This window comes from Bactrocera oleae, chromosome 6 (genome assembly GCF_042242935.1).
Source record: "Bactrocera oleae isolate idBacOlea1 chromosome 6, idBacOlea1, whole genome shotgun sequence".
Lineage (NCBI taxonomy): Eukaryota > Metazoa > Arthropoda > Insecta > Diptera > Tephritidae > Bactrocera > Bactrocera oleae.
The window spans coordinates 7,576,988-7,602,499 of NC_091540.1; the positions used below are offsets into that span (position 1 = coordinate 7,576,988).

Below are 25,512 nucleotides of genomic sequence, written 5' to 3' on the forward strand. Positions count from 1 at the left end.
CGCTCTCCACCACAACCCCCCGTAGATCTTTGAATTCTTAACCTAACGAAACAGCTGTTTTTGTGTTGTGTAATCAGTTATGCCGACGAAAACAGCGGCACTGATAACAAAATCACATGTGCTATACTCACCACCATTTCGTAATGGTTTTTGTATGTGCTGTGATGAGTAGTTGAGACACATACCTTGTCGAATGGTCACTGAAAATAATTTGAAGCGTTGATAAAAATAAGAAACGATCTTGATTCTAAATATTTTAGAACTATACAAGTATGGCGCGAACAAAAAATGTTCCAACCAAATTTATACCATTTTTCCCAAAAAATTATCTAGAACTAGCCATAAAGATGGAAGTATTGGTAGTATTTCTTCGTCAGTCAGTTTTATAAACAGTTTCATATATTGTTGAAATGAAAAAATATGTTTTTTTTGCATTTTCTTCAGCCCGCAAATAAAAGAAATGAAAGTTTTGTCATAAAATGTTCTTGAAGTAGCCCTAAAGATTTAAAAAAAAATGAAGTATTGCCAGCATCTTCCCGTTAGTTAGTTTTCTAGACGTTTTGAACTATTGACCGGGTTGAGAGTTTATTTTTGTTTGCATTTTCTTCGGCAATGAATAAAAGAAACTCTTTCTGCTCACCGAAATACAGTTTAATCCTTAATACACTTTGTGTCGAATCAAACTAAATTCTTCAAGCTAAGAATATAAATTCGAAGTTTAAAATTATCAGTAATCTAGTAATATCGAATCGGTATCCTTCGCATATTTACTTAGAAGGAATATTTACGAGAGTAAAAAGTCTTAAATATTTGTAAATATTATTTAAAATAAAATATTATCTTTTTTAATAAAACATCGGCAAGTAAGACGTTAATTCTTAAGTTCTTTCTTCCAAAGCAGAGTTGTTGAGGGATGCTTTTGTGTTCTGGTTTTGTCTGGGAGTAAAAATTAAGCTGCAGAGAGGGTTTTTTATATTACAAAGCTTTATTTCTCCATAGAAATAAGCTCTGAAGAAGCAATTAAATGCTCCAAATACTACACCAAATGTGTTTTCAGGTAGTACCGAATGTTTTTCACCTTTCATCAAACTTAAATAGAATAATAAAAAATAAAAAAAATATGATATTGATTAAAATGTTGCGAATTCTTACAATTCCAACGTTGTTTTATTCAAATGATTACAAACCACTCAATTTTCTGACTTTATGTGATCGAAAAGACAAGAATAAGTGATCTGGGAAAATTTTTTTTGTAATTTCTTTAGAGTTTTGTTTGAACGACATCTGACTTTTAGTATAAAAGACTACCTACCGTTCGATTCGCGGTAAGCTTTTGACATTTTTATGACAGTTTGACCTGAAAACAAGGATTAAATTAACCCTAGCCTAAATTTTGGCGTAAGAAGTACTCATTGTCATTAGCTATTGTTCGAATGATGTTGTCCTTAAAAAGGTTTGACCTTGAAAACGAGCAAAATTATGTATAACTTCTAGCTCTCAGAACAATTATATATCAGTCGATATTTATTGCAATATTACTACAAATGGAAAATTTGAAAAGAATTTAATGGCAAACAAATTTTATCGTGAGCGATTTGAAAATACATAAAGCGATCGCAAAAAATTGTTGTTGTTCTTTTTGTGCTATTAACTAAGCCAAATAAAACCCAAATTAAAAAATTATTACATAATAGTGTTCTGTAGAAATGAAACTAGTTCTAGTTCAAGGTCAAGATCAAAAATTAAAAACGGTTTCACGAAAATACCTATATAAGGCGCTGGAAATTATGTAAGTATATGTAATAGTCAGCCAACAACTACACCGGAAGGTATATCTACATTAAAGCGTAGTTCAACTGAAAGTGTATGTGTTGCTGCTGTTCTAGTACAGTTATTAATTTAAATAATTTTTTCACAACTTAAACTAATTTAGCTATGAGTGCAATGGAGCGTGTAGCGCAAGCAAAACAATTATCAAATTATTTTATGCGTTTGAAAATAAATAAAAATTCGGCGTCCTCAAATGAAAACAACAACAGTTGCGGCCATATACAGCAGCCTGAGCAAAGGCCAAGAGAAATAGCAAATAATAATGCCACTAGTGAACCCCGTAGTCCGCCAAAAGTGATAACCCCACGTGGAACTCAATCCCTGCCTACGGAGTTGTTAAAGAAAAGGAAGCGTTATCAGAGTAGAGTACAGCCTTATGTCTTTCCGACTCATGTTAAGGCGCGAAAAAGTTTAAAATTTTAAAATGTGGGACGTGACGATTAATCATACAATGCTAAATGGAAATAAAAACTAAATTCAGTGTAAATTAAAAAGATTAGAGAAGAATATTTTGTTTTATTAAACTTAACAATTTTGAATAGAGAAAAAATTTACAGATATTGATGTGTTATGGTGATTTTAGGAGGTTAGATGTACTTGGAGGCATTCGAAATGTACTATTTTAAATATTTTTTTTTTGCCAGTCAATTATTTTATTTTATCAAACTAAAATCATCTTAAATAAAGTTTCGACTTTACGTGACAGAAATTTGAAAAAAAAACTATTAATTTTAAAAGTAATGACTGTTTGTGTTGATTTAGTTCCAACCAAAGCTGTTGAGGTGATGCTCACTAATAATCGAAGATTAATCTCAAACCAAGCAGACATATTACGCACTAAAAAGTGCGAAATTGTATATTATTCTCTGAAAGTGCTAATTATCCCCAACCCTTTAATGTCTCATTACAAATTTTGTCTTATGAATCCTCTGTCTACACACTGTTCGCTTTTTTGTGAATTGTGTTTTAGCTCTCCATTGTGAATTTTTTTTACACTGTAAAAGAAGCAGTACGTAAACAATATAATAAAATTTAACCAGTTAATGTATCATAAATAGCAAAAGTTAAAAGTAAATCATATTAAAATTACGAAATCTAACTTAATATAATATGGAGACGGAGCTACCCTCAACGAGCGCAAGTGCTTTGGCGGCTTGTAGTTCTAGTGCCAGCAGCAGCGCTGAAATCCTAGACTTCGCCGAACTTTCGCCGGAGTTGCTGCAGCGCAAATTATACTTTCTAGTGGATCAGCTAAAGCAAATGCATGCACAGCTGCCAGAGTAAGTGCAAGATATATTGGAACTGCAACTTAAGCGACTATTAATCCTACATTAATCCATAGAAATTACCAAATACGAATATCATATGAGCTGCTTACAGAGCTAGCCAACTCGCTGCTAAACGATACAATCTTTGAAATTGTCAAAGGTCTGATGGAAATACAAAATGTCACAGAGAAGCATTTGTTAACACTACGCAAACAAGTGGAAACTGATTTTGAGCTAGAAATGCAAGAGTGGCATAGTAAAATTACCGATCCAGAGGAATTAAGTCACATTGAACAACTTATGCAAGTGAAGCATAGCAAAAAAATGCGTGAGACCGATATGAAATTGATTGCATTGCTAGACCAGAAGGTAATGTGTGGTGTAAATAGAAATATCACAATTTATTTATTTATTTCTATACATTGTTGTAGGTGCGAGATCAGCAGAGCACGCTACATAAAGCTGGCGTCGCTGGCTTTTATGTCACTGATAATCCAAAGGAAATCAAAATACAAATGTTTCTGTTGGATTTCATTATTCGATTGAGCAGGGTCAAATTTGAGCCAAACAAATAACAGGAGGAGTAAAACGTGGCTTTCACGTTACCTCAGCAACTAGTTAATTAATATTTATTTTATTTTGTAATGTACTCGCTGCTGTTATCTTCTTTTTTACGACTATTGTATGAAATTAGAAAATCTGTTGAAATTAATAAGAAAGGCGATTAACTAAAAAGTGCTAATTCATGTTATTTGCAGAGTCGGTATATAAACAACTCAGTTCTCATACACAAAAAATTAACTGAGCTAAGTACGGCGGATATTCCAAATAATAAAAATTAAAAAAAAAAAAAAATATTGCGAAAAGATAAGGCAACTTTTAGCAGTTTCATATATGCACTTTATTGTTCGTAAATGAAAATTTTCCCATAAATGTAAATATGAACTTGATATAACAATTATATCTTCTATAATAGTATCAGATTACACTTTCTTGTGATTTGTTTTATTGACTTTTCTGCCATAAAGAAACAAAATATTAATTGCAGCAAATACAGACTTATTGAAGCAATATTAGGCAACAAATAATATAAAATGCAAATACTGTACGAAATAAATAAGTACAGCAATATACAGCTTAGAAATTCTAGCTATAAAATAATAAGACATAAATCTCAAACAAATAAATAATTACATTGTATAAATATATAAAGTAGAGGTACTTCCGTTCTAAAAGTAACTATGATTATGATATTGTCGGGATGACTAATTATTTCTGGTTCTGGATAATTAATAATTGTATTTACTTCTCTTTCAGGAACTCCGTATACTGTAGAATGGCACAGGTTGCATAACGGAAATCTCATTCGATTGAATTTAGGTCAACCGTGACACCCTTCGTCCCTTAAAATTGCTCATCTAGCATTTATATACCGTTAGATAACAGTATCAAGTCGACTTTACTTAAATATTGAATAATCGCTGTCGCTTCCATTTCGTACTATGAGCTTGAAATTGCCGTCGTTTTAATTCCTCCCTGTTTAAACGACCTCCAAAATATTTACCTAAAAATTTTAAAGTTGATAATCCTTCACCGGTTATAAATCCTAAATCAATTATTATGGGAATGTCGCTAGTAATCTTCAAAACTCGACGCTCACCTATATTTCAGTAGAAATAAAGTTGAGCTACCAAGTGATAGATATTTTTTACTCACACGGTTTGTTAGTATTCATTTATGAGCGCGCGATCACTAACATATAACCACATATACATATGTATGTATGTAGCTAGTGAAATTTCTCACTGACAGTGAAACCAGCTGCGCTTCCGTAGTACTCATATCATTTCTCAAACGGAAAAACATCTCACAGCTCATTCTCTAGAATTAAAGCAATACTCTTCGACCATGTTTGTTGTTGCTTTATGATAATTTAAATGAAAAAAAAAATACCAGCGCCAAACAATGTGTCACAACAACATATCACTGAGTGGATCATATAAATAAAGCGACGACAAATCTGCTTTGCAATAGTTGTTGAACTAAAGTGGAGTCAAGTCAGTAAAGCACTGCGCTTTAAGAGAAATTACGAGAAATATTCGCAATTTTCTAGTTCAAAATCAAGTATTTACGTTAGCAACAGTCTTTTTACACAAACAAATTAATTTAAAATGGCTTTGGAAATTTTGAACGCTGACTACACTTTGCCCGACCTCAAGGATGTGGTAAGTAATTGTTAAGGAGTGTTTTAAAATGTGTCTACGATTTAATAATATTTGCTATGTGACATTTTTTGCTTTTGTGTAATTTTTATCGTTTGTTGAATATTTTTTTTACATGAAACCGGTTATTTAATTGTGTGACCCTAAACATGTTTTTAATACGGTGAATGCCGAAATTTTGAACACATAACTTTTTATAAACATTTCTTGTGACAAAATGCGTGAATAATGTGATATTGTAGTTTTAAAAATATTTTCAGTACAGAAATATATATTTTTTTTTTGTAATGTGAAGTTGTTAAGCACATATATTCTAAGTGAATGTTTTTGAAATAAATTTTTTTAACTACGCTTTGTCTAGTTTTGAATAAAATAGTTTGAAAAACAGTCAAGAAAACGGCTGTTAAGTTCAAAATACAAAAAAGTGAAGTGAAATTGGCACAATAAATAATAATTATGTACAAAAACAATTTTAATTTCATGCCTAAAAGGTTTCGTCTTTTGTATGCAAATTTTGCCAATCACCATTTTTTGTTGTAATCATACATTTTTTTTTAAACGCCAAATCAGGCTACAAAATTCAAATTTCACGTAGAACGTATTTTGAATACTTAATTATTATATTTTTATTTGGTTATTTGCCGTTTGAAGTTATAAATTCAAGTACGTACTTGCTTAGATACCTTTTTAGCGATGAAATAATTGCTAATTACAAAAAAACAACCCGTGAATAATAATAAAAAAAATTTATATATATATTAAAGCGTATAACCTCGTTATTTAAAAAATATTCGTTTGAAACTACAAAAATATTTGAATAATATATTTTCATGTCAAAATAAAAAGTGAATATTTTTATAAAATTTTTACTGCCATTTAGAGCAACTAAAACTCAAGAAAAACCAAAAATAATAATAAATTTAATTCTTGCTGCATCATTTTCTATTAAAGGGTTACGCCATTATTTCTACAAAACTCAGTTTAGTCAATAAATATGTCGCGTAAGCGCTGATAATGTTCAAATTATGCCACTGTTTACCCACCTACATACACTTTATCTGTAAACAAATTAAGCTAATTTGACATAAATCAAAATTTCCATACAACTTCATACGCTGACAGCTCCTTGACACTTGTGATAATTGCATATTTAATGTACTCGTATATACTAAATACCTACATGCATAAATATAAAATCAAAACTATGAATTATATGCCCATGCCAATAAGCATACCCCCATTTATGCCCTCAACTACTTTTGTGTTTTCACCACCCACCAAGTAGCCGTTATAAGCCGCAGTATTGTGGCATTGCGCATTTAGGTGACCATCAACCTTCACTAAGTTCGGTGTGCATTTTTAGCAAATATTCGAGAAACTATATTCCAAATGCAACGTCAACGCTGTAGCAAGAGTGCAAGAAGGCCACCAGTGCGCAAGGTCGGTATTCAGCAGCGGAACCAAAATCTTACGAAAATCACAAAAATAATTTCTTGTATTGCTTGAATACTTCGTGTGTGTGTGGCAGATAGTCATTCAAAGTTCAATTTATTTTCAAAAGCTGTAACCTTTTATTTTTTTACAAATTTCAATAATGACAAATATTTTTTGATTTCGTGTAAACTAGTTACTAAATTAAAAACAAAAAAAAAAAAAAAACATAGCAAAATTCTAAATTGTGCGCTTGCTCGAAGGATGACGTTAATTCGCTGCAGCCGTTTAATTATCAGAAGATTCTGCTGTAATTGTCCAGTGTTAGAGATTGTAAGCTAAAATAAAAAAAAATAAAAAAAGTAGTGCGAAATTTCAATATAATTCAAACTGACAACGCATTTTCATGCATTCATTACAATATTGATTATTAGTTAACGGTTGTGTAATGCAGAAAGTGAAAATACACGGCTCGCATTCAATCAGCTGTTTTTGTCTGACTATATGTGATGTAAATGCATTGCAGCGTGTAGCCTTAGGCACGTGGGTATTGCAAGCTTTTTGCCTAGCAGCTGTTTGTAGACCGGCCAAAATCTAGTAGTCGTAGCACAACTTTCATGTCGCCTTGTTGGTGCTTTTTTGCCTTACTTATGGTCAAGTCGGCTACCTAACCAGCCGTTTGTCAAGGTCAGGTTTGATTGGTGCATTCGCCAGCTCGTTGTAATAATCACGTGTGTATGCTCTCGGTCTGTACCTTTATTTGGGAGTGCATTTTGGTTATCTACTCTCAATTTTAACCTTTAAGTGACTACTTTTAGTGAATATGTATAAAGTAAAATTTTATTTGAAATTTTTTTACGAACTCAAAAAGTACATTTGTTTAATAACATTTTAAAACTTAAAATGACCGCTTCTTAAATAACTTTTCAGGGCATTTCTCTGCTCTAATATCGTCTCATGCGAAATCTAATGGTTGCATGATAATCATCAATAAGAATTATTTTTTGTATCGAAGTCGAATTATGATCGAATTATGATAAACTTGTATATATGGTATATATTTACTGAAATATTTTGCCAGTAAAACCTTTTGATCTTGTAGTTGAAATATTTACTTCCGTCACCGCGTTATATATAAGTGCATCTACTAAACGTTATTTAAGGGTTAAACTGCAATTTTAGTAGAGAATATTTTATTCTCTCAACTGCAAGTGCAACCAAATGAAAAATTGAGAGCAATAGAGTTACCCCTACCAAATCCAAACATTTTTATTTATAATTTGGGTTTTGAGTAATAGTTTTTGTAAAACTATGCCGCATTGACAAGGCTACGCTAAGCATTTGGGCGCATACCACGGTATGAGACAATGGAAGAGGTATCGATAGTGAGACCACAGAGTCTATTGAAATTCGCGTCAAGTGCAGGCATACTAAAGGATGACTACTCTTCATGGATCTCTTAGCTGAACTCCATCTGGTATCGGAAAGAACCAAAACTGGTCTATGCGTGGCTCAGTAGCCTACATCCTAATCTAACCTTACCTAACCTATATGCTATTATGGTTCGATGATGGCGGTTGAGGCAAATAAGTAGTTTCTTATGGAGAAAAGGACGTGTGCAAAATTTCAGATCGATATCTAACAACTAAAAGACAAGTACGCGTATATACAGACAGACGGACTAATGATTTAAGTCTCCGATGCTTCCTTCTGGGTGTTGTAAACTTCGTAGCACACCTTATATACCCTTTTCAGGGTAAAAAAAGACAATATGAGTTCTCACTATACCAATTCTAAACCAGATTAAATAGAAAGCAAAGAAGATTCTAAAAAAAGGTTGATAAACTTTTTTACCTTTACCAACACATGAACAAATATCCTTGCTTATATTTTTCTGAAAATTCAATTACGATGAAATGGCAACTCTCTTCGTATCTTCATAGGCACATACACATACAAATTTTGTCAAATAATAGAGATTTAATTTTTGCAGTCAAGCGAAAGATACACAGATTAAGCATTTATTACACAAGAAATGCTGGGACTGCCCTGTTTCATAAATAAATTGCTAAAAATTGTAGAACCTAAAAAAATCGTCGATTTTGAGTGTATGATGAAAGATTTGCTGAAGATTGCTGAAAATTCAAGTGACTTTCTGACTTTCTTCAATTTCATACGAAACCGGTTATCAGTGGCGAACTATTGCCGGCCACTAAAACATATGCTGCAACAACAACAACGTAGTTGCGCTAAAATACTCTCCATTCATGCATTCACAACACTCCGTTGGGACGTTCTTCTGCACACGTTCGACGCGATAACTCATCGAACTGCTGAAAGAGTCAAAAATAAAAACTCCAGCGTTGATATTGACAAGCTACTAGTTGTAGTATTGGCATCGCTTGTGAAAGAACACACAAATTTAGTAGAAAGTATTGATGAAGTTAGTGAAAATAAATTGTTAATGTGTGGAAGGAGCATACATTTAGGGATTATACAAAATACAGTAGTTAAAAAAAAATAAATAAAAAAATAAAAATGGTAGCAAATAGAACATTCTTAAGTCACAAGTGTAAAACACAAATCCTCTACAGTTTACTCAGCCTTGCGCTGCTGCTGGCAAAGGTCACACTGTTGCATGCGGATAAAACCAGCTGTCAATATGACGTCTTCAAGCCACAAATAGCGACATGCACCGATGATATAGCACCAAGCATAACAATTGTATGAATATTGCACACAACTACAAACTTAACTAAAATAGACGTAATATTATGGAGTACAAGCGGCAACGCCTACAATTTACTTGCTTAGAAAAAAGTGAAATGCATTTTTGTCACATAGCAAACAACATGTAAGAGGAGTCAGCTAACTGCTCCTTGACAAAAAGAAAATTTTAGTTTTGAAGCATTTTATTAAAATTAAAATAACTGTTTTTTTAAACAAATTTGCAGAGCACTGTGCGCGCAGAGCAAAAGGAGCTGAATGTGACACCCGTTCATAGCGTGAATATTGCCTTTAAGACGGCCACTTTTGGCATGGGCTGCTTCTGGGGCGCCGAATCGTTATTTGGCGGCAACAAAGGCATTTTGCGCACAACTGTCGGCTATGAGGGCGGCTCCAAGGATTCACCAACGTACCGTAGCCTGTAAGCGTGTGTTCTAAAATTAGACTTCACTAACATTCTTTTTTTTTGTGTTTTTTCGTTTTCTCTTTTTTCCTTGTTGTTGTTATTGTTATTGTTGTACATAAACGCCCACATATATACTCATTGTAAATTAACTCTCTCATGCTTATCTCAAACTACTGTGATTTACACGCTGCCCTAAAATCGCTCACATTAATTCTTCGTAATAAAAATATGTTTGCTGACATGGCAATTACATACGTCACTTGCTTTCGCAAAACATCACACTTTCTTTAACTACATTGTATACACCTCTTATACGCTCAATTCATCACCTTCAAACATCACTTTTATTAATTTTATTTTTCCGGTATTTATTTCAATTGACTTCCATTTCCTTTAAACCATTATATCACTTTCGCCAACACACTGCTGCCATTTCATCACCACATCGCTTACTTTCTCAAACTCTTTATTGCCGCTTCTTCTTCACTAACGCTTGTTTACTTTTCCCACTTCCGCCCACGTTCGCTTCTAACATAAATATTTATGTCAACTTTAAACCTCAATAGTGGTGATCATACTGAAGTACTGGAGATTGACTACGATCCCAAAACCATCTCGTTCAAACAACTATTGCATCTCTTCTGGAACAATCATGAATACGGTCTTACCAACCCCATTAAGCGTCAGTATATGTCATTGATCTTATATCACGATGATGAGCAAAAGAAGATCGCTGAAGAATCAATTGTAGAGGAGCAAAAGAAACGTATGCCTGAAAAAATTATTACCGAGATTTTACCGAAAGGAAAATTCTATCCTGCTGAAGAGTAAGTTTGCTAACCTTAAAATCATTTTATATGTCTGCTGAACTTCCTTCTTCCTTCTTCAATCGCCACAGCTATCACCAGAAATACCGTCTGCAGGGCCACAAAGATCTCGCCGAAACTCTGAATCTCGATGCAAAACTGTTGCGCACCTCCTACGTGGCCACCAAATTGAATGGTTACCTAGCGGGTGTGGGTGGCGTTAAGCAATTCAAAGATGAAATCGATACACTTGGCTTGACACCCTCACAAAAGGAATATTGCCTGTATCAGGTGGAGCAGAATGAGGGTACGGGCCTTTATTGTTGAGCGGCTGGCGATTCGTTCAGCAACCATCGGCGCCATTGCAGCCCATTGCTTGATGTGAAGAAGCGGATATATACTTCTGCATGAATTTACTCATACATATTTATTTTGTTAACGAAAATTTTAAGCCTAAAGCGTCTATTTACTCAGTGAAACATGTCACTTTGGCTTTTCGCTTAAACGGTAGTTTGCGGTGTATGCATACACCATGGGCGTACCAGTTTTTGGATGCCATATGTATTATTATTATTATGACACTATTATGCAGGTAGTATGAATTTAGAATTTTTATAGAATATAATTTTTAAATTTTAAATGAGTGTGATAGAACTATTCCAGAGAAAATATGTGCTACTACAAAGAAGAAGAAGTAAAAACATTGTATGGAATTATAGAAAAATAATTATTTTTACAAAAATAAATATATATATACAACACGTTTTGATTTAATGATTGAAATGCCGACTGTAGCTTTCTAAGGTGGGTTTATTAGATTTTTTTCTGATTTCAGCTAGTTACAGCTAGTTGAAAACTTCCTTGAACAGCATCCTTAAAGAGCTACCTAGTACCTATCGAAATCGTATAACATAGTATATTATTCAAATATATTACAGAGAATTCACCACTAAACCTTATTTTAAGCTTTCTGGTGTGTTTCCATTAGAAGCAGATCTACGTCCTGCTATATTATATATGTATATGTCTACATAATATATACTAATCAAATCTTCATTACCTATTTAGTGTTGGAATAAAACTAAACTACCGAACCACTTGATTTTCTCAAATATTTCTTACAGTTATTAATAAAAAACAGAACGTAGCTTAAGATTTCTTCCGTATTCGATACCTTATATACTGACTAAATTCAGCAATACTTCAGCGACAATAATAAATTTAACCTTGTTTTAGTAAACATTTAAAAAATATAAAAAACAAAAATTTTTAATTTTAATTTGAACAAGAAAATGTTGCTTCTCAAGGTTTTTTGGCACTCACTTCTCAGGTTTTTCTTGACCAGCTTATCTTCTAATAGACGTCTCAGAACGATTGAAATATCGAAAGTTTTAAGCCGGTAACGCGGAATTTCGGACTGTAGACCTTTCATTAACCTATTTAAGTAAACCTCTAAGGAAGGAACCAAGAGTTGGTCTTTCATTAAACAGTTCTGCTCAAATAAAATTAGATCTCCGCAATGACAGCACTTGGCCGGATAATATAGACTATGTAGCTTTGGACGAATATAACGCTGTTTATAAGGTTTATTTCGGAAAAGTATTGGTGAAAACTTTAGCCACAGTTAGTTGCGGAATTTTATACGGAAGTCCACACAGTTCCGCAAATTCAAATTTTAAGGTTCTGACTATGCAAGTGAGGATGCGCTTTGAATCTTAACGAAGATTTTTGAATTAAGTGTACCTTACTGGTACCAATTTAAAGTATAAAGTTCAGTTACTACTCTTATATCTGAAGTCTTACGCTACTTCGATTTGAACCCTGACAACTTGGACCATTACGTCGCGGAACCTTCGTTGCACGGTTCCTTATCTGCGCACATACCTGGGAGGGAACCAGTCTTCAGCTCAAGCTTCAGGCTACCAGACCACTGTAGTATCTTTCAAGCAGAGGTGGCTGCCATCAAAGTAGCATTAATTGTACTGCACAGAAGTACAGCTTCCTACAGAGGGGTGGCCGCTCACTCCGATAGCAGAGCTGCAATACCGGCCTTGAACTCAAAATTAGTTGAGGAATGTTTGATCTCTTCATCAATAGCATTAAGCTACATACTTTGTTATTATCTTGTTTGGGTGCCGGTTCACAGCGGATTCGCTGGAAACTACAAAGCCGATGATCTTACTAGAAAAGGAAATCTTACTCCAATTTTATCAGATTGGGAGTGCGACTGTATTTCGCTGTAACGTTGGAACTAATTGTGCGGCTGCGAGATCCTTCTGGTTCAGAATGGAACATAAGCAGTCCTCTGAACTTCTTGGTCTTAGCAAGACTATATAAGGTGGTCTGACCTGTTTAATCGCCACAACTACGGTGTTGCTACATTACTTGTTGTATGTTAAATGTCAAAGCTGTATTTCGACAAGTCAAAGCTGATGAAACTAAACTGTCCAGCTTTTGCTAAGTGGAAGTTAAGACTTCGTGGTTGATTCAGCTTCGGTGAATCTGCTAAAGTGTCTGGGTTTGATAATAGTCGCGTATAAGGATATGTTTATCCATATCTATGAGTTTTAAGCTTCACGAAGGACCAGCGTTCACAGTTGTCAAAGTAGGATCCTGCGTTAGCTTTGATGCAGGGATCAGTCCTACGACCTAAACTAACCTTACCCAATTCTTAAGTATATTTATGGGTTTGGGAATTAAAATCATAATGAATCCATTTAAACACCTTTAAGATGATCAAAAACGCCTTATCTCAGCTGAAAATATAATAATACATATATTTTTATACCGAGTATTCCAAGAGGGATATATATAGCAAACATTTCACAAGACGTTTGAGTTCTGATTGCAAAATTTATGGGACAGTCACATAAAGTTTATTGTTCCCAAACATTTCGCTTGCATTATCCAAAGAACTTATTGTCCAAATCACTTTTATTATCCAAAAATTGTGTACAAAACAAAAATTTTATTACTTTCCTTATGAGCGAAAGGTTTTGGGTAATTGCCAATATAACCTTACAAGCATAACAATACATGTTCGCACATTATATATGAACTTCTATATTTCTTTTCATCTTATCAATGACAAACTCAGCAGCTTTGATTAAATTTACGTTTGTAGAGACAGATGTATTTACATATGTACGACGACAATAGTGCTGCTAATTTGTTTATTGTACTTGTCGGTTTCAGTCACGTCTTGGCCCAATCATAAATATGGGTTATCATCAATTACTGTACGTGCTTTTAAATTGAATAAATATCCCTAACAAAAGCGAGTGTAAATTCTGCTTAGTAGCTATTAAAAAAATACGTGTATTAGTAATACAATGACTTGTCGAAATACTATTTAAGATCATTCAGATTGCAAGGTTATATTGTATAAAGCCTTTAACCACTGACAGTAAAGCGTTTCTCAAAATATTAGGTTCCAGTAGATGCCTTTTATACATTAGACCACCCCCTGTGGTTTAAAAAGTGTGCTATAGATAGACTGTTAAACGCTTCATAAACTTGGTGAGAATTTCACAAATGAAAGAGATAATGAACGAATTGTAGAGTTTTGTTCAATCCTCTTGACCAGTTAAATACTAGGGAATAAGAAATGTTCAAAAGAAGTAGTTTTGGTTCGTCAGGATGATTGAGTACGCTATAGTCTAGAAATTTTAATATTAGTCCGACGAAAGCGAAAAAGAAGGAAAGGACGATCTCTGGCAGTGATGGTCAGAACTCATAAAATTTGAATGGGGTGAGGCAAGGAGCACACAGACCTGCTGCGGATACAGGCAAAAAAGCTTGGAGACTACAAAACCATTGACAGTTGATCAGCGCTCACTGAACTCTGAGGATTTTGAATTAGAATAGTATAAGGTTTGCACCGCGACTTAAAGTCTATTGTACTCTCTCCTCTATCACATGTATTCCCTAAGTCTCAGCATCTTGACAAACTCCAGAAACCTGCTGGGTGCCATTGAGGTAATGTGATTCATATCCACATAAATTAAACCGAGGGCCTTGAGCCTGCGTCTACAAATTACTGTGGAATATTGAATCAGACGTATCTGAGGATACGCGGAATATATTTCGGAATTTTTTAATGATTGGTCGAGTTTTGGTCCAATCTTTTATAATAGTAAGGCGCTCTGCCCAGAAAAAATTTTCCTCGCAGTAAAATTAAAACGTAAATGCCTTTCCCATTCTCTCTCTGTGCTCTGTGCAGTGTTGGCTCTTGCAACTGACGATCAAATATCGTGTGTATTGGGAGTACCGTGTGTGCTTTTGCTTTAAGTGGAAGAGATACAAAAACACACGCGACGCTTTGCAACTTAATCAGCTGCTCGGACAACTACATATAGTGGTATAGATGAACAATAATAGCAACAACAAAAAATCATCGCTCATATAAATAGAAAAATAAGAGCTAACCAAACATGTTTTTACTGCGCGAGACATATAATATTAAAACAGCGCGGTATGCGGGGCTTATATTGGGGTACGGAACTACTGTGTCAACGCATGGCCTAACATTGCCGCTATGCGATACAGCGTGTAAAAATGAGTATTAGTTGGGGCTTTGTTTACGCGCTCGCCGACTTATTTAAAATGATTTTCCAAAAATCATTTGACCCTTAAGACCGTAACGAAACCAGGGTATATGGATATCGTTGAACTCGTGTTAATGCCTGGTATCAGATTTCGCTTGAGTCATCAAAATCGATGCTACCGTATGGAAGTTGTCGAAAATCCCGTTTTATGCTTAAACCACACAAACGATTTGCTTCAAATTTACACAGCACAAAGTCGATGATATGACGCATGCATGTGCCAAATTTCATATAATTCGGGAGCTTAGTTTGGCAACTAGAATTTTCACAAAAACTTTCGTTATAAAGTCGTTCGGACGCCTGCTCGAGTAGAGTCACAGCGTTTCCCCACAAACACGGCGTACACACGTTTTATCAGCAGATACGTATTTAATATGCGCGTTGCGGCGCTTCCCCCAAAAAACGTCATCAGCACGGCTGGTCGGAGTGCGGCTGGCGATGGCGGCGATAGCAACAATATTAACAACAAGTGGATTTTGTTGTACGAGAAGTGGAACTATGTGTTTAGTTGTGTAAATATAAACGCAATTTAGTTGTGTACATACATATGTTTTTGAAACGAGAGTTTATAGTAGTTTATTTTAAAGAATTTTAATTAAGAATTTGTATAGTGGAATCTTAAAAAAGTCACCGGTTTTGCATCCTTATTGTTTTCATTCCACTTTACTAAGGTATTGCTGCTTTCAACTGTTTGCGAATTACGCACTTCCGGTTGTTAAATATTTTGTTACATAATCTGACCTTTTCCTAATTTGATATTTGTTCCAATTTTCAATGCTTTTAATGCGAACATATTGATTCTCATCCATCTTCGAACTTTGGCTCCGAAATTTCATGATTTTTGCTGTATTTTTGAGTTAGCTGCTTTAGTTACATTTAATCCACAATCGATTTCCGCTAATACCTCGAGCAATTTTTTCTTAAAATATCAGCTTTTTAATATAATTTTTATATAATTTATGTTGATTTTTCTGCTACATTGACATGTTAATACCTTGATTCGTAACAAGTAGCAGCGCATTTGTCGAAACCATCGAATTAAAGCCACTATAGAATAAAGCTGCTATAGAAACATATCGAAAACAAGTAAGCAAGGGCTAATTTCGGCTGTAACCGAACATTTTATACTCTTGCAACTTGCAAGAATGAGAGCCGGGGACTTACTTCCAGGCGAGCCTATTTTCGCTCTGGAACATTAGAATGTCAAGATAATATTACATACCAAATTTGGTCGATATCGGTAGAATAGGTCCTGGGTTATGGGTTTTCACCTAAAAGTGGGCGCTGCCACGCCCATAATCTTATTTTGACTCCGGCCCTCTTATACCATCTCGGTTGTAAAATTTAATGTCTCTGTCATATTTATTTATTGATTTATCGCAGCTGCAATACAAACTGACCGATCAAAATCAAAATTTTTGCTTAAAACAAAATGAAATTCCGGCAATATCTGTAAACAATTTTGAGCTTGTATCTGAAAATGCGCTGAGCAGTTAATTTTTTAGGGCTGTATGTGAACTCTGCAAGCCGGTTAACTTAAGCCGGCTTTTTGACTTTTGCGAGATTCTACTGTTATATTTGAATGTGTATATATGTATATAACTATATGTTAATATAAAAAATATGTTTATTAATAAGCTTACTTTGCATATTATTATTTATATGTATTTATACATGTTTGTACTTTTCCTATCCATCTTTGTATTACTTTACATGCGTATACAACTAAATAAACAAATACATATTTCTTGCTCCACAAATGCGTGCACAATGTCTCAGCAATTTTATTTTTGCTTATACTAGCTGCACGTGTCGGACGTGCGGACGCTAAATTAACATACATACATACATAAATATGTGAAATGAAATATTATATTATATATAATAAATATAGTTAAGCTTTGATTGATATTTTAAAACCAAAAAGGTAGGTTAGAATTGAATTCAAGTTCTCTGTTTAAAATGCGTCCCGAATTTTGATTATTTTGTTTAAAAAATATTTAAAATTTGCTAAATATTGTGCTATATTTGTAGACATAAGTACATAAGTCCGTTATATACAAGTACATTCACGAATGCATATTATCTGAATCTCACAATCACATAATGCCTTAAAGTTATTCTTGATTAGAAATGTTAGAAATTTCTATAAAGCCGTTGCTCTTCCAAAAAAAACAGAAAGCTAAGCGCTCTTCAAGGAAAACTATTTTGCGAATGTTCTAAATATTTGTGATTAGTTTGCCATTGCACAATGCCAAGAGGGCATTGCCATGGTAGCATCAGCCGACTTATCCAATAGCTAATATGAGTGCTAGTTGTTCGCGTGTACATGTACATTTGTATGCAAATAAAATAAAACACTTAAATTTTATTTATATAAGTGTTTGTATACATATGTCTATTTTTAAAGATTTTGTGAAATAATGTCAAGTGCCTTATAGGCTAGAACTTATTTTTAAGGTTTTATCAATCCAATAGATTTTATATCAACTCAACTTTAAAGTTTAGATATTATTAGATTATTATTAGAATTTTTTTTTAATAGGTACAACGGTAAAGTTAATATTTTATTTTAACTGTAAGCCTCCTGGGTATGGCTTAGTTAGAAAAAACCAGTTTGCAAGTGGTCGTCCGATTTCTTTGAAACTTTAATACTAAAGTAATTTTGAACATTGAACAACGTTAACTTCGGTTGGAAGCTTTAATACGCTTCACAAATACAAAATGTTTCTTACAAGAACTTGATTCCGATCGTTCAGCTTGTATGGCAGCTATATGCTATAGTAGTTCAATATTGATGAGAAAAGTACGTGTGAAAAATTTCAGATCGATATCTCAAAAAACTGAGGGACAAGTTCGCGTATACAAGTATACAGTCAGACAGACATGTCTAAATATACTCAGCTAAGCGATGAGCAGCTTTTTGTGGAGAAAAGTACGTGTGAAAAATTTCAGATCGATATCTCAAAAACTAAGGGACTAGTTACAGACAAACGAACATGGCTAAATCGACTCAGCTCATGCTGATCATTTTTGATATATATTTTACACGGTCTGCGACCTTTCCTTCTGGGTGTTACACACTTCGTGGCAAACTTAATACACCCTGTTCCTGCGGTTTTTTTTTTTTGAAAATTAATATCTCCGAAACTTTTAGATAAAATACAGACGAAATAGTTGAAAATATAAGGTATTATTTTATATTAAAACCCAACAAGTTCCAAATTTTTACACAAAAAAGTTCAAAACAAATTTTTCAGTTGATATTTAGTTCATTTGGCCAAAATTTTCAATTTTCCAATATCAATCCTTATAATTTTACCTTTGAAATATCGTCACGAATGTTAGAAAATTAAAGTCTTAATGTTAACTACTAAACTACATATTTGTATAGCCACTTGTGATATTAATACAATATTTTGTTAGAGTTTTCATAAAGTATGTTCTATAAGTTTTAAACCAAACCAAAAGTACCTTGAAGTCTTCAGCATTTTATTTATCGCTAGGTACTCAAAATGTACTCTCAAAACTAAGCCAAAGCTAATTTTTTCCAAACAGTTTGAGCAATATACTTAACAATTTGAAATGAATGAGTGCTCTTCCACTTTATTGATTGTCTTAACAGTAAAAAGAATATTTTTAAAACCATAAAAGCTATAGTTTTCAAATGAACTCTACTATCTCAGATTCTTAATAAATAAATACGGCTTTCTGGGTAGTATAAACGCTATGCTCTACCTGCTGCTCTGATATTATATGGACACTTCATCAAACAATCTGCTCACAAATCTTCTACATTAACTATAACAAAATTATTTTGTTGCGGAATTAAAACCAAACAACGAACGTATTATATTTTTGAAACAGCTGTTTGCTATGCCAGCAAATGGTTTCGATGCGAAAGTGTAGCCAATACGGCTCAAATAATAATTAATAAATGGAAATAAATTTAATTGATTTTTTTTACATACAAATGTGCACAAGTGCTCTTTCACTCGAGTTGAATATTGGTTTACAATGTATATGTACTTGAACCAGCTTTGTTGCGGATTGGTTGCTAATGTAATGATTATATAAGATCGTGAAGGTAGAGAGTTTTAGTTATCAATTCAATTTGTCTTAAACCAATGAACTGAGAATAACTAGCATTTTAAGAATTGAAACAAAACGCAAAAGTAAACGTAATTATTATTTCACAATTAAAATTTTGAAAGAAAATTTAGCAGCTGCTTGGCGGTGGCTAAAAAATTAATAAGATTTGTTACTTTTAGAAAAGGATGAAGTTGACATAGAACGAACGTCTATATTCCATTATTTGTGGTTTATATTTAACTGAAAAAAACTTCTGTGTTCAAGTTGTATTTGTTAAAAATTAAAATGTTGTTGTTTTGGTTTATCAAACACTCAATGTTTGTCTGAGATTTTATCAAATTTTGTTTGGTTGTCTATAAAATCAGTACACTTTCATTTATTTTATATCTAACCTAATTATTGTTCTAACATGCCCATATGGTTTATCTTATTTTTGACACGTAAACATAATAAAGTTATTTTGAGCAAATCGTTTTATGAATCGCTTTCACTGATTGCGCTCAGACGGTTATAAAAAGCGGCACAACTTTGTGCTAAATGTTGTATAAATGGCAAAATCTTATTTAGGAAAAGTTTTACCAAAAATTACAAATTATTAGTATACTAAAATACTAACTACTACTTATATACTACATATATACTTAGTAGAGAAAAAAATAGAAAAAAGATTGTAAATAAATAGTATATAATATTATATAAGATAAAATGGAGTATAAAAAATATATTTTTTTTGTGTGAAATACAGTTCCTTATTAATTTTAATAAATGCTTACATATTTGCATATACTTACTAAAAAAATTCATAAATATGACGTGGTTTGAAAAACATCTCTTAAATTTCATTATTTTATCTAAAAAGTAATTTTAAAAAATAAAAATAAAATAGTTATAATATCAGAAACTAGTATATTTAATTTTTTTACATGCTGCAATGCTTAATTTCATTTCATTAATTTTCAAATACTTTTTGATTTTTGATTGAATTTAAATTCTGCTCCACAGGGTGTTTTAAATTGAAACTCTTTATTTAACACAAAACGTTTAGAAAGCTCTACTCGTATTCCAAACAGACAAGTTGAACACCCGAAAGCTCACTGATTGCAATGTTAGCAAAGTTGCGACTAGAGAATGTTAATAAATTATTTTATTATTATTTTATATTTATTAACATTCTCTGCATAAAGTCTGTTAAGACGAGAGCATGTATATATAATATATTATACATAAACAAACATCCTAGTATGTGCTATATATCACTCTTATTACAATTCAGTGGTAAGTTTACACACTCAATTTTTATATTTTTTTACTGATTCACTTTCACATATCACATATCATATATAAATATTTATTATCTTGCTAAAAATAACTAAATACCATTGCCATTTTAAAGCCACAAATACAAGCAAAGCAAAACTACTCATTGCGGTAAACTTCCCCTGCATCTAGCTCATTCAAACTATGCAACAATTGTTTTGAGTTTATTTCCGTTTCCTATATACTACTCTTCCGCTCAGCTCTGTTAACGTACGATTACTACACGAAGCCTCAAAGCTATACGCTTGCGTAAATTAATTAAATTTTTGTTGAAAATTTTAAAATAAAAGCGGTAGGAGTGAATAAGGCGAATGGAAAGCAGGAGCAAAATGGAAGCATATGAAAATGTGTACTTAATAATCATTATGATGCCAAATTCTTCAATTAGTTCAATTTTCATCGAGCCCTTCTATCGTTCTCTTTATATTGATATTGTTGAGCTCACTTTTTACAAAACTACAAATATTTTTTATAGTGGAATTAAAAAGTGTAAATATTTTTTGAAAAAGTGCATAGAAATTATGTTTGTACAATATTATATGAAATTGAATTATTATGAAGGGTTATAAATGTTAAATATTTAGCGCGAATGGAGATTAAAAATAAGTGAGCTGTGCTTAATAAAAAAATATTATGTTTGTAAAACATGTTTATATCCTAGTTTATACATATATACATCGAGAAGCGTTTGCTCAAATATTCACTGCATTTTATTATAAGAATTCACTCGCACTGACATCTAGATTAAGCACCTGAGCACATAGCTTTTTCTGCTCTCTTAAATTCTTATAGTACTCAATTTTCTTATTCGCATAATTTTAATTGCAAAAATTTTGTCGAGTTCATTTCTGTTTCCCTTCTCATTTCGAATACGCTATTACTATTAAACTCAGTGTGCTTTTGTAGCAAATATTACAAAACTATTTGAATTTCCTATGATATTAAATCAATTGAGATTAAAGAGATAAAAAAGTTCACTGGAATTAGAAAAGAAGAGAAGAATGCTAAGAGGTGGTTGTAAAAAAAGTGCTGTTGTTAAAACTGAGCATATAACGGCACTTCGATGCAGTTAAAATTGTGCAGTCACATTTTTGGAGTTGCAAAAATAAATAAGGAGTTAGAACTTTTTTATTATAAAGTAGAAAATTTAAGCAAATAAAAAAAATAATAATAATGATAAAATGGTGAAAAATAACTGTTTAATTAAACATTAAAAAATTTAAATTTTTTGGTTTAAGTAAATGAAACGCTACAGTAAAAAAAGATGAAAAGTTAAAGTAGAAATGAAGCCGTACACGCCGACAGTGTTCATGAGCCTCTTAAAGGCCTAGCTGTGTCGTCAGACAGCCACTCTACCTACCTACCTACATTTTTGTGTTTGTATTAGTGTATCTGGGCTTACTGGTGAAGCTCCTGTCTTTTTAATCACAACAAAATCGCATTACGTCGCTGTAGTAACACCTTTCTAATAAAAAATATGGTAAGCAGAAAAACTACTTTGGGTTTAATATATATATATAATTATTAAATTAAATGTTTATTTTTTCATTATAAAAATATATTATTCATATAATTTATTTATTATAATACCACTTTATATATTAAATATATGATAGCTATAATCACACTTTATGACTGTATTTATGATTTTATTCAGAAATCATAAAATGACAAATGCATTACAATTTTTATGTCAAAATATTAAATAATCAAATAACCATATTTCCAGAATTTTATGATTTTGTGCAGAAAAATTATAATCTGCCTAAAAATTTATTAAAAAATATTTTAGTTTGCGTGAAATCGTTTTGAATTTCATTCTCTGTTAACAAGCTACCGGTGTATGTAATTCAAAAAATGTAAAAAAGGCGTTAAATATGTTTCTACATAATTAACTTATTAAGCAATGAAAGTCTAGCACGACTTTTCTTCTTGTTCGGTCTACCAGTTAGAGACTGTCTTTCACTCAATGTATCTGCCGGCTCCAAAGGTATTGTAGAAGTTCTAGTTTCGATCTTATGAAAGTGCACACATTCAATAAATTGCAAGTATCTTAATTTGTTTCGCAATTCTTCAATTGTCTTCAATACTTTTGGAACATCAGTATGTAACGCCAACTGCTGCTCATGCTTCGGTTTTACGTTGTTATGTAAGCTCTTCTCACTAATGGAACTGTGAATGCTTATACTATCATCTGAGAATTTGTTGCTCAAAACTGCATTATGCATTGCCATTATAGTTGTGTAATATTGAGGATTGTATGTAAAGAAACAATTAAAAATATTGTAAGCTCTCGTACGAGTGTAGTCATTCAAAGCTACATACGAACTGATCGTACTCGGCAGTGTCCGATATTTACACTTTACATTAAAGAAGATCCAGGCGATTTAAGTACTAGTAACTAGTAGCAGGTAAGAACATTGTCCTTTAATAAAATAAATATGTACATACATACCACAAAAAGGTTTCCACTAGTGTGCAAATAAAGTGCATACGCGTTCTTTTAAACATTGTAAAAAACACGACTTGAAACTACCTGATTGATTAGTAGGAATACTACTAGCACTTCATTTTCGGAGTTTTCTTCATAGATAACTAGGTTTGCGTCAGCGTTGCATTTTCAGGTTTTAATTTTTTTAGAAAAATTTAAGAAATTCAAACTTTTTGTGATTGGAATTTGCCATTGCTATATCATATCCTGCCGTAATACACTATACTATTGACTAATGCTAACATTATGAATATCTAGATTCCTTGGGCCTCAACAAGTTCACTACATGGACCGAAAAGTCTTTGGAGTGACGGAGATCCTTGGCTAAGGTTATTAACTTTAACCAAAGAACTCTCAAAGCTTCACGAAAAAGATGAAATATTCCAGTATGCAAAATAGACTCACAACCAAAATATTAATTCAACTAGAAGTTTTAGAAAAAGTTAACGCAAAGAAGTCCACAAATTGAGTGGGTGTACTTATAGGTGTGTTATTAGTCAATAGCAACAGTTTAATTTCTATGCAAATACAAAACCATATTTTTTACAGCACATTTTCGATTTTTATTATTGACACGATTTTACACAAATGATCACTATTATAAATACAATAAATAGACAGAATGAAATTCAAAATTAGTGGATTCATAGTTTTTATTCACAATAAAAAACGTTTTACAAAAATTCCACTTTGCGTTTTCGCAAAATAAACTAAGATTTAAATATTTTTGTTTACAACTTACAAACTGGAAGCCATATTAATAATTCCTGCTTTAATAAAGCCGAGCTATAAACTTTCACTGCTTCCAGTTTTTAATTTTTCCCATAGTTCAATTATTTACTTTCCTGTGTTATGCCATTAATATTTAGTTAAAAGTTCAATGAATGTCGAGCTCGACAGCCGATTCTCACACCTGTTGACGGTAGTGACATCCTCCTGAAATCGGGCACTCCAGCTTCGATTTGGCGGAAATGTTCGCATTCAACTAAATGCAAATAGCGCAATCTCAAGCGCAACCGCGACACTGTCTGCACTAAAGTTTCCGTTTGGGAATACGCTGCTTCTTCGGATGTTGACACATCATCGTCGCTTGAATTTTTGTCGTTAACGAAAGCTGGCATACGCAATTCGTTTGTAAAAGCGTTGAGTTTGAAAAAGTTATTTTCCATTGTTAAATTTGCTTGTAGTTTGTGCTAAGATGAAAATTATTAACGAACTCTAGTGTTCGTAGTGATTGTTAAGTGAGAGGATGAAGACTGACTAATATTAGAAAGGTTATTTCAGGCACTTTTATACATACTAAGTAGCAGAACTAGCAAGCTGCGTATTTAGTATGAATATTTTTTAGGATAAGTACGAAAATAAGTCTGCATTGCTTTTTTAGTAGGGCGTTACTGTAGCACTTAAGGCTATGAAAAACAAACAAATGAGTTTAAATGTTAAGCATATGTGAACAATGTTCCATTTTTTAGAGACTCACGCAATTTAGATTTTTCTTTCATAAAAATATTTTTATTCGTACTCAAGGTCGAATATGTGGATCAATTTTGTTTGAGCGGTACTGTCGTCAACATTTCTCTTTGTTGTTATGAAATACCGTGCACTCAATACCTGTTGAACAAAAAAGTTTCGTTTTTATAAGGATTATACAAAATATGAAACATAAGTTAAAGTATAGATTGCTTCAAGAATATGAGTTCAAAAACGTCAAAATTTTTGTAATGTATTAAAAAACCAACGAATAGGGTTAGTTGGTTAGCACTACCGAATTTACCTGTTCAAAGTATAACAGATTGTTGATAACATTTCCTGAAAGTATCCGAAACATTGAGAAAAATAGCAAAAATGTAATAAAATGTAAAAAAAAAGAAATATGCTTAAGAAATGTTCCTTGTTTTAACTGGTCTCTTAAGTTTAGGTCTTATCCACCTCTGAATGTGGACAGTTTTCCTCTATGCTGTTTCAAAAGAGCTGATATTGATGTGTAACATTAATACCCTCCATATCCATTGATCTTGGATTAAAAAAATAAACGTAAGTTGAATATTTTCAATTTCTTTTATTGCATAATATTTTTCTAAAGAATTGTATTGTGCTTCAGTGTCTAGCAACTAGCAACTCGTCCTTTCCCAGAAATTCACTTTTTGTAGAACTTCTGCCTTTTACCTGCGTATTACTTTTACTTGCTTTTTTCCACCTGTTTCGCAAATCTTACCTGCCCTAGCTTTTCGCCGTGCATCTTTTAATTTTTTAGCTTTTGAATGTTCAGGTGTTAAGCTATAAATTAGAATGCGCTTTGAAGTAAATCTTTAGTA

General features: G+C 32.6%; 2 protein-coding genes and 3 long non-coding RNA genes across 10 annotated transcripts; 2 read left to right on the plus strand and 3 right to left on the minus strand.

Annotated features, from left to right (window-relative positions):
- Nucleotides 1-1,788: 1,788 nt before the first annotated feature.
- gdl (gonadal protein gdl) lies at nt 1,789-3,981 on the plus strand. Its single transcript, XM_014241996.3, has 3 exons — nt 1,789-3,110; nt 3,173-3,467; nt 3,530-3,981. Exons 1-3 carry the CDS (start codon nt 2,941-2,943, stop codon nt 3,671-3,673), a joined length of 609 nt encoding a protein of 202 aa, XP_014097471.1. The 5' UTR covers nt 1,789-2,940; the 3' UTR covers nt 3,674-3,981.
- Nucleotides 3,982-4,128: 147 nt separating this feature from the next.
- LOC138857641 (uncharacterized) lies at nt 4,129-5,030 on the minus strand. The gene is made up of 2 exons (XR_011396820.1): nt 4,817-5,030; nt 4,129-4,662 (listed from the first exon to the last, which is right to left on the minus strand). It is a non-coding gene; the product is annotated as an uncharacterized lncRNA (long non-coding RNA).
- A 92-nt stretch (nt 5,031-5,122) lies between these two features.
- On the plus strand, nt 5,123-11,451 carry MsrA (methionine sulphoxide reductase A). Of its 6 annotated transcripts, none has more exons than XM_014241993.3 (4): nt 5,123-5,323; nt 9,706-9,899; nt 10,451-10,711; nt 10,783-11,451. In XM_014241993.3, exons 1-4 carry the CDS (start codon nt 5,270-5,272, stop codon nt 11,015-11,017), a joined length of 744 nt encoding a protein of 247 aa, XP_014097468.1. In that variant the 5' UTR covers nt 5,123-5,269; the 3' UTR covers nt 11,018-11,451. The 6 variants fall into 6 exon arrangements, with proteins under 6 accessions (XP_014097468.1, XP_036213953.1, XP_036213952.1 ...); XM_036358060.2 differs by having other exon boundaries at nt 9,706-9,887; XM_036358059.2 differs by lacking the exon at nt 5,123-5,323 and adding an exon at nt 6,630-6,760.
- On the minus strand, nt 6,810-8,606 carry LOC118680055 (uncharacterized). The gene is made up of 2 exons (XR_004975559.2): nt 7,171-8,606; nt 6,810-7,089 (listed from the first exon to the last, which is right to left on the minus strand). It is a non-coding gene; the product is annotated as an uncharacterized lncRNA (long non-coding RNA).
- A 10,758-nt stretch (nt 11,452-22,209) lies between the features above and the next one.
- Nucleotides 22,210-25,057, minus strand: LOC138857666 (uncharacterized). The gene is made up of 2 exons (XR_011396862.1): nt 24,972-25,057; nt 22,210-24,808 (listed from the first exon to the last, which is right to left on the minus strand). It is a non-coding gene; the product is annotated as an uncharacterized lncRNA (long non-coding RNA).
- Nucleotides 25,058-25,512: the final 455 nt, after the last annotated feature.

What these genes read in the sequence shown, in the direction of transcription:
- gdl (XM_014241996.3), top strand. Translation starts at nt 2,941, where the DNA reads ATGGAGACGGAGCTACCCTCAACGAGCGCAAGTGCTTTGGCGGCTTGT. An exon ending in ATGCATGCACAGCTGCCAGA is followed by an intron (nt 3,111 to 3,172) that starts GTAAGTGCAAGA and finishes ATTAATCCATAG; the next exon opens with AAATTACCAAATACGAATAT. An exon ending in TTGCATTGCTAGACCAGAAG is followed by an intron (nt 3,468 to 3,529) that starts GTAATGTGTGGT and finishes ACATTGTTGTAG; the next exon opens with GTGCGAGATCAGCAGAGCAC.
- MsrA (XM_014241991.3), top strand. Translation starts at nt 9,290, where the DNA reads ATGGTAGCAAATAGAACATTCTTAAGTCACAAGTGTAAAACACAAATC. An exon ending in TAGCACCAAGCATAACAATT is followed by an intron (nt 9,476 to 9,705) that starts GTATGAATATTG and finishes ACAAATTTGCAG; the next exon opens with AGCACTGTGCGCGCAGAGCA. An exon ending in TCACCAACGTACCGTAGCCT is followed by an intron (nt 9,900 to 10,450) that starts GTAAGCGTGTGT and finishes AAACCTCAATAG; the next exon opens with TGGTGATCATACTGAAGTAC.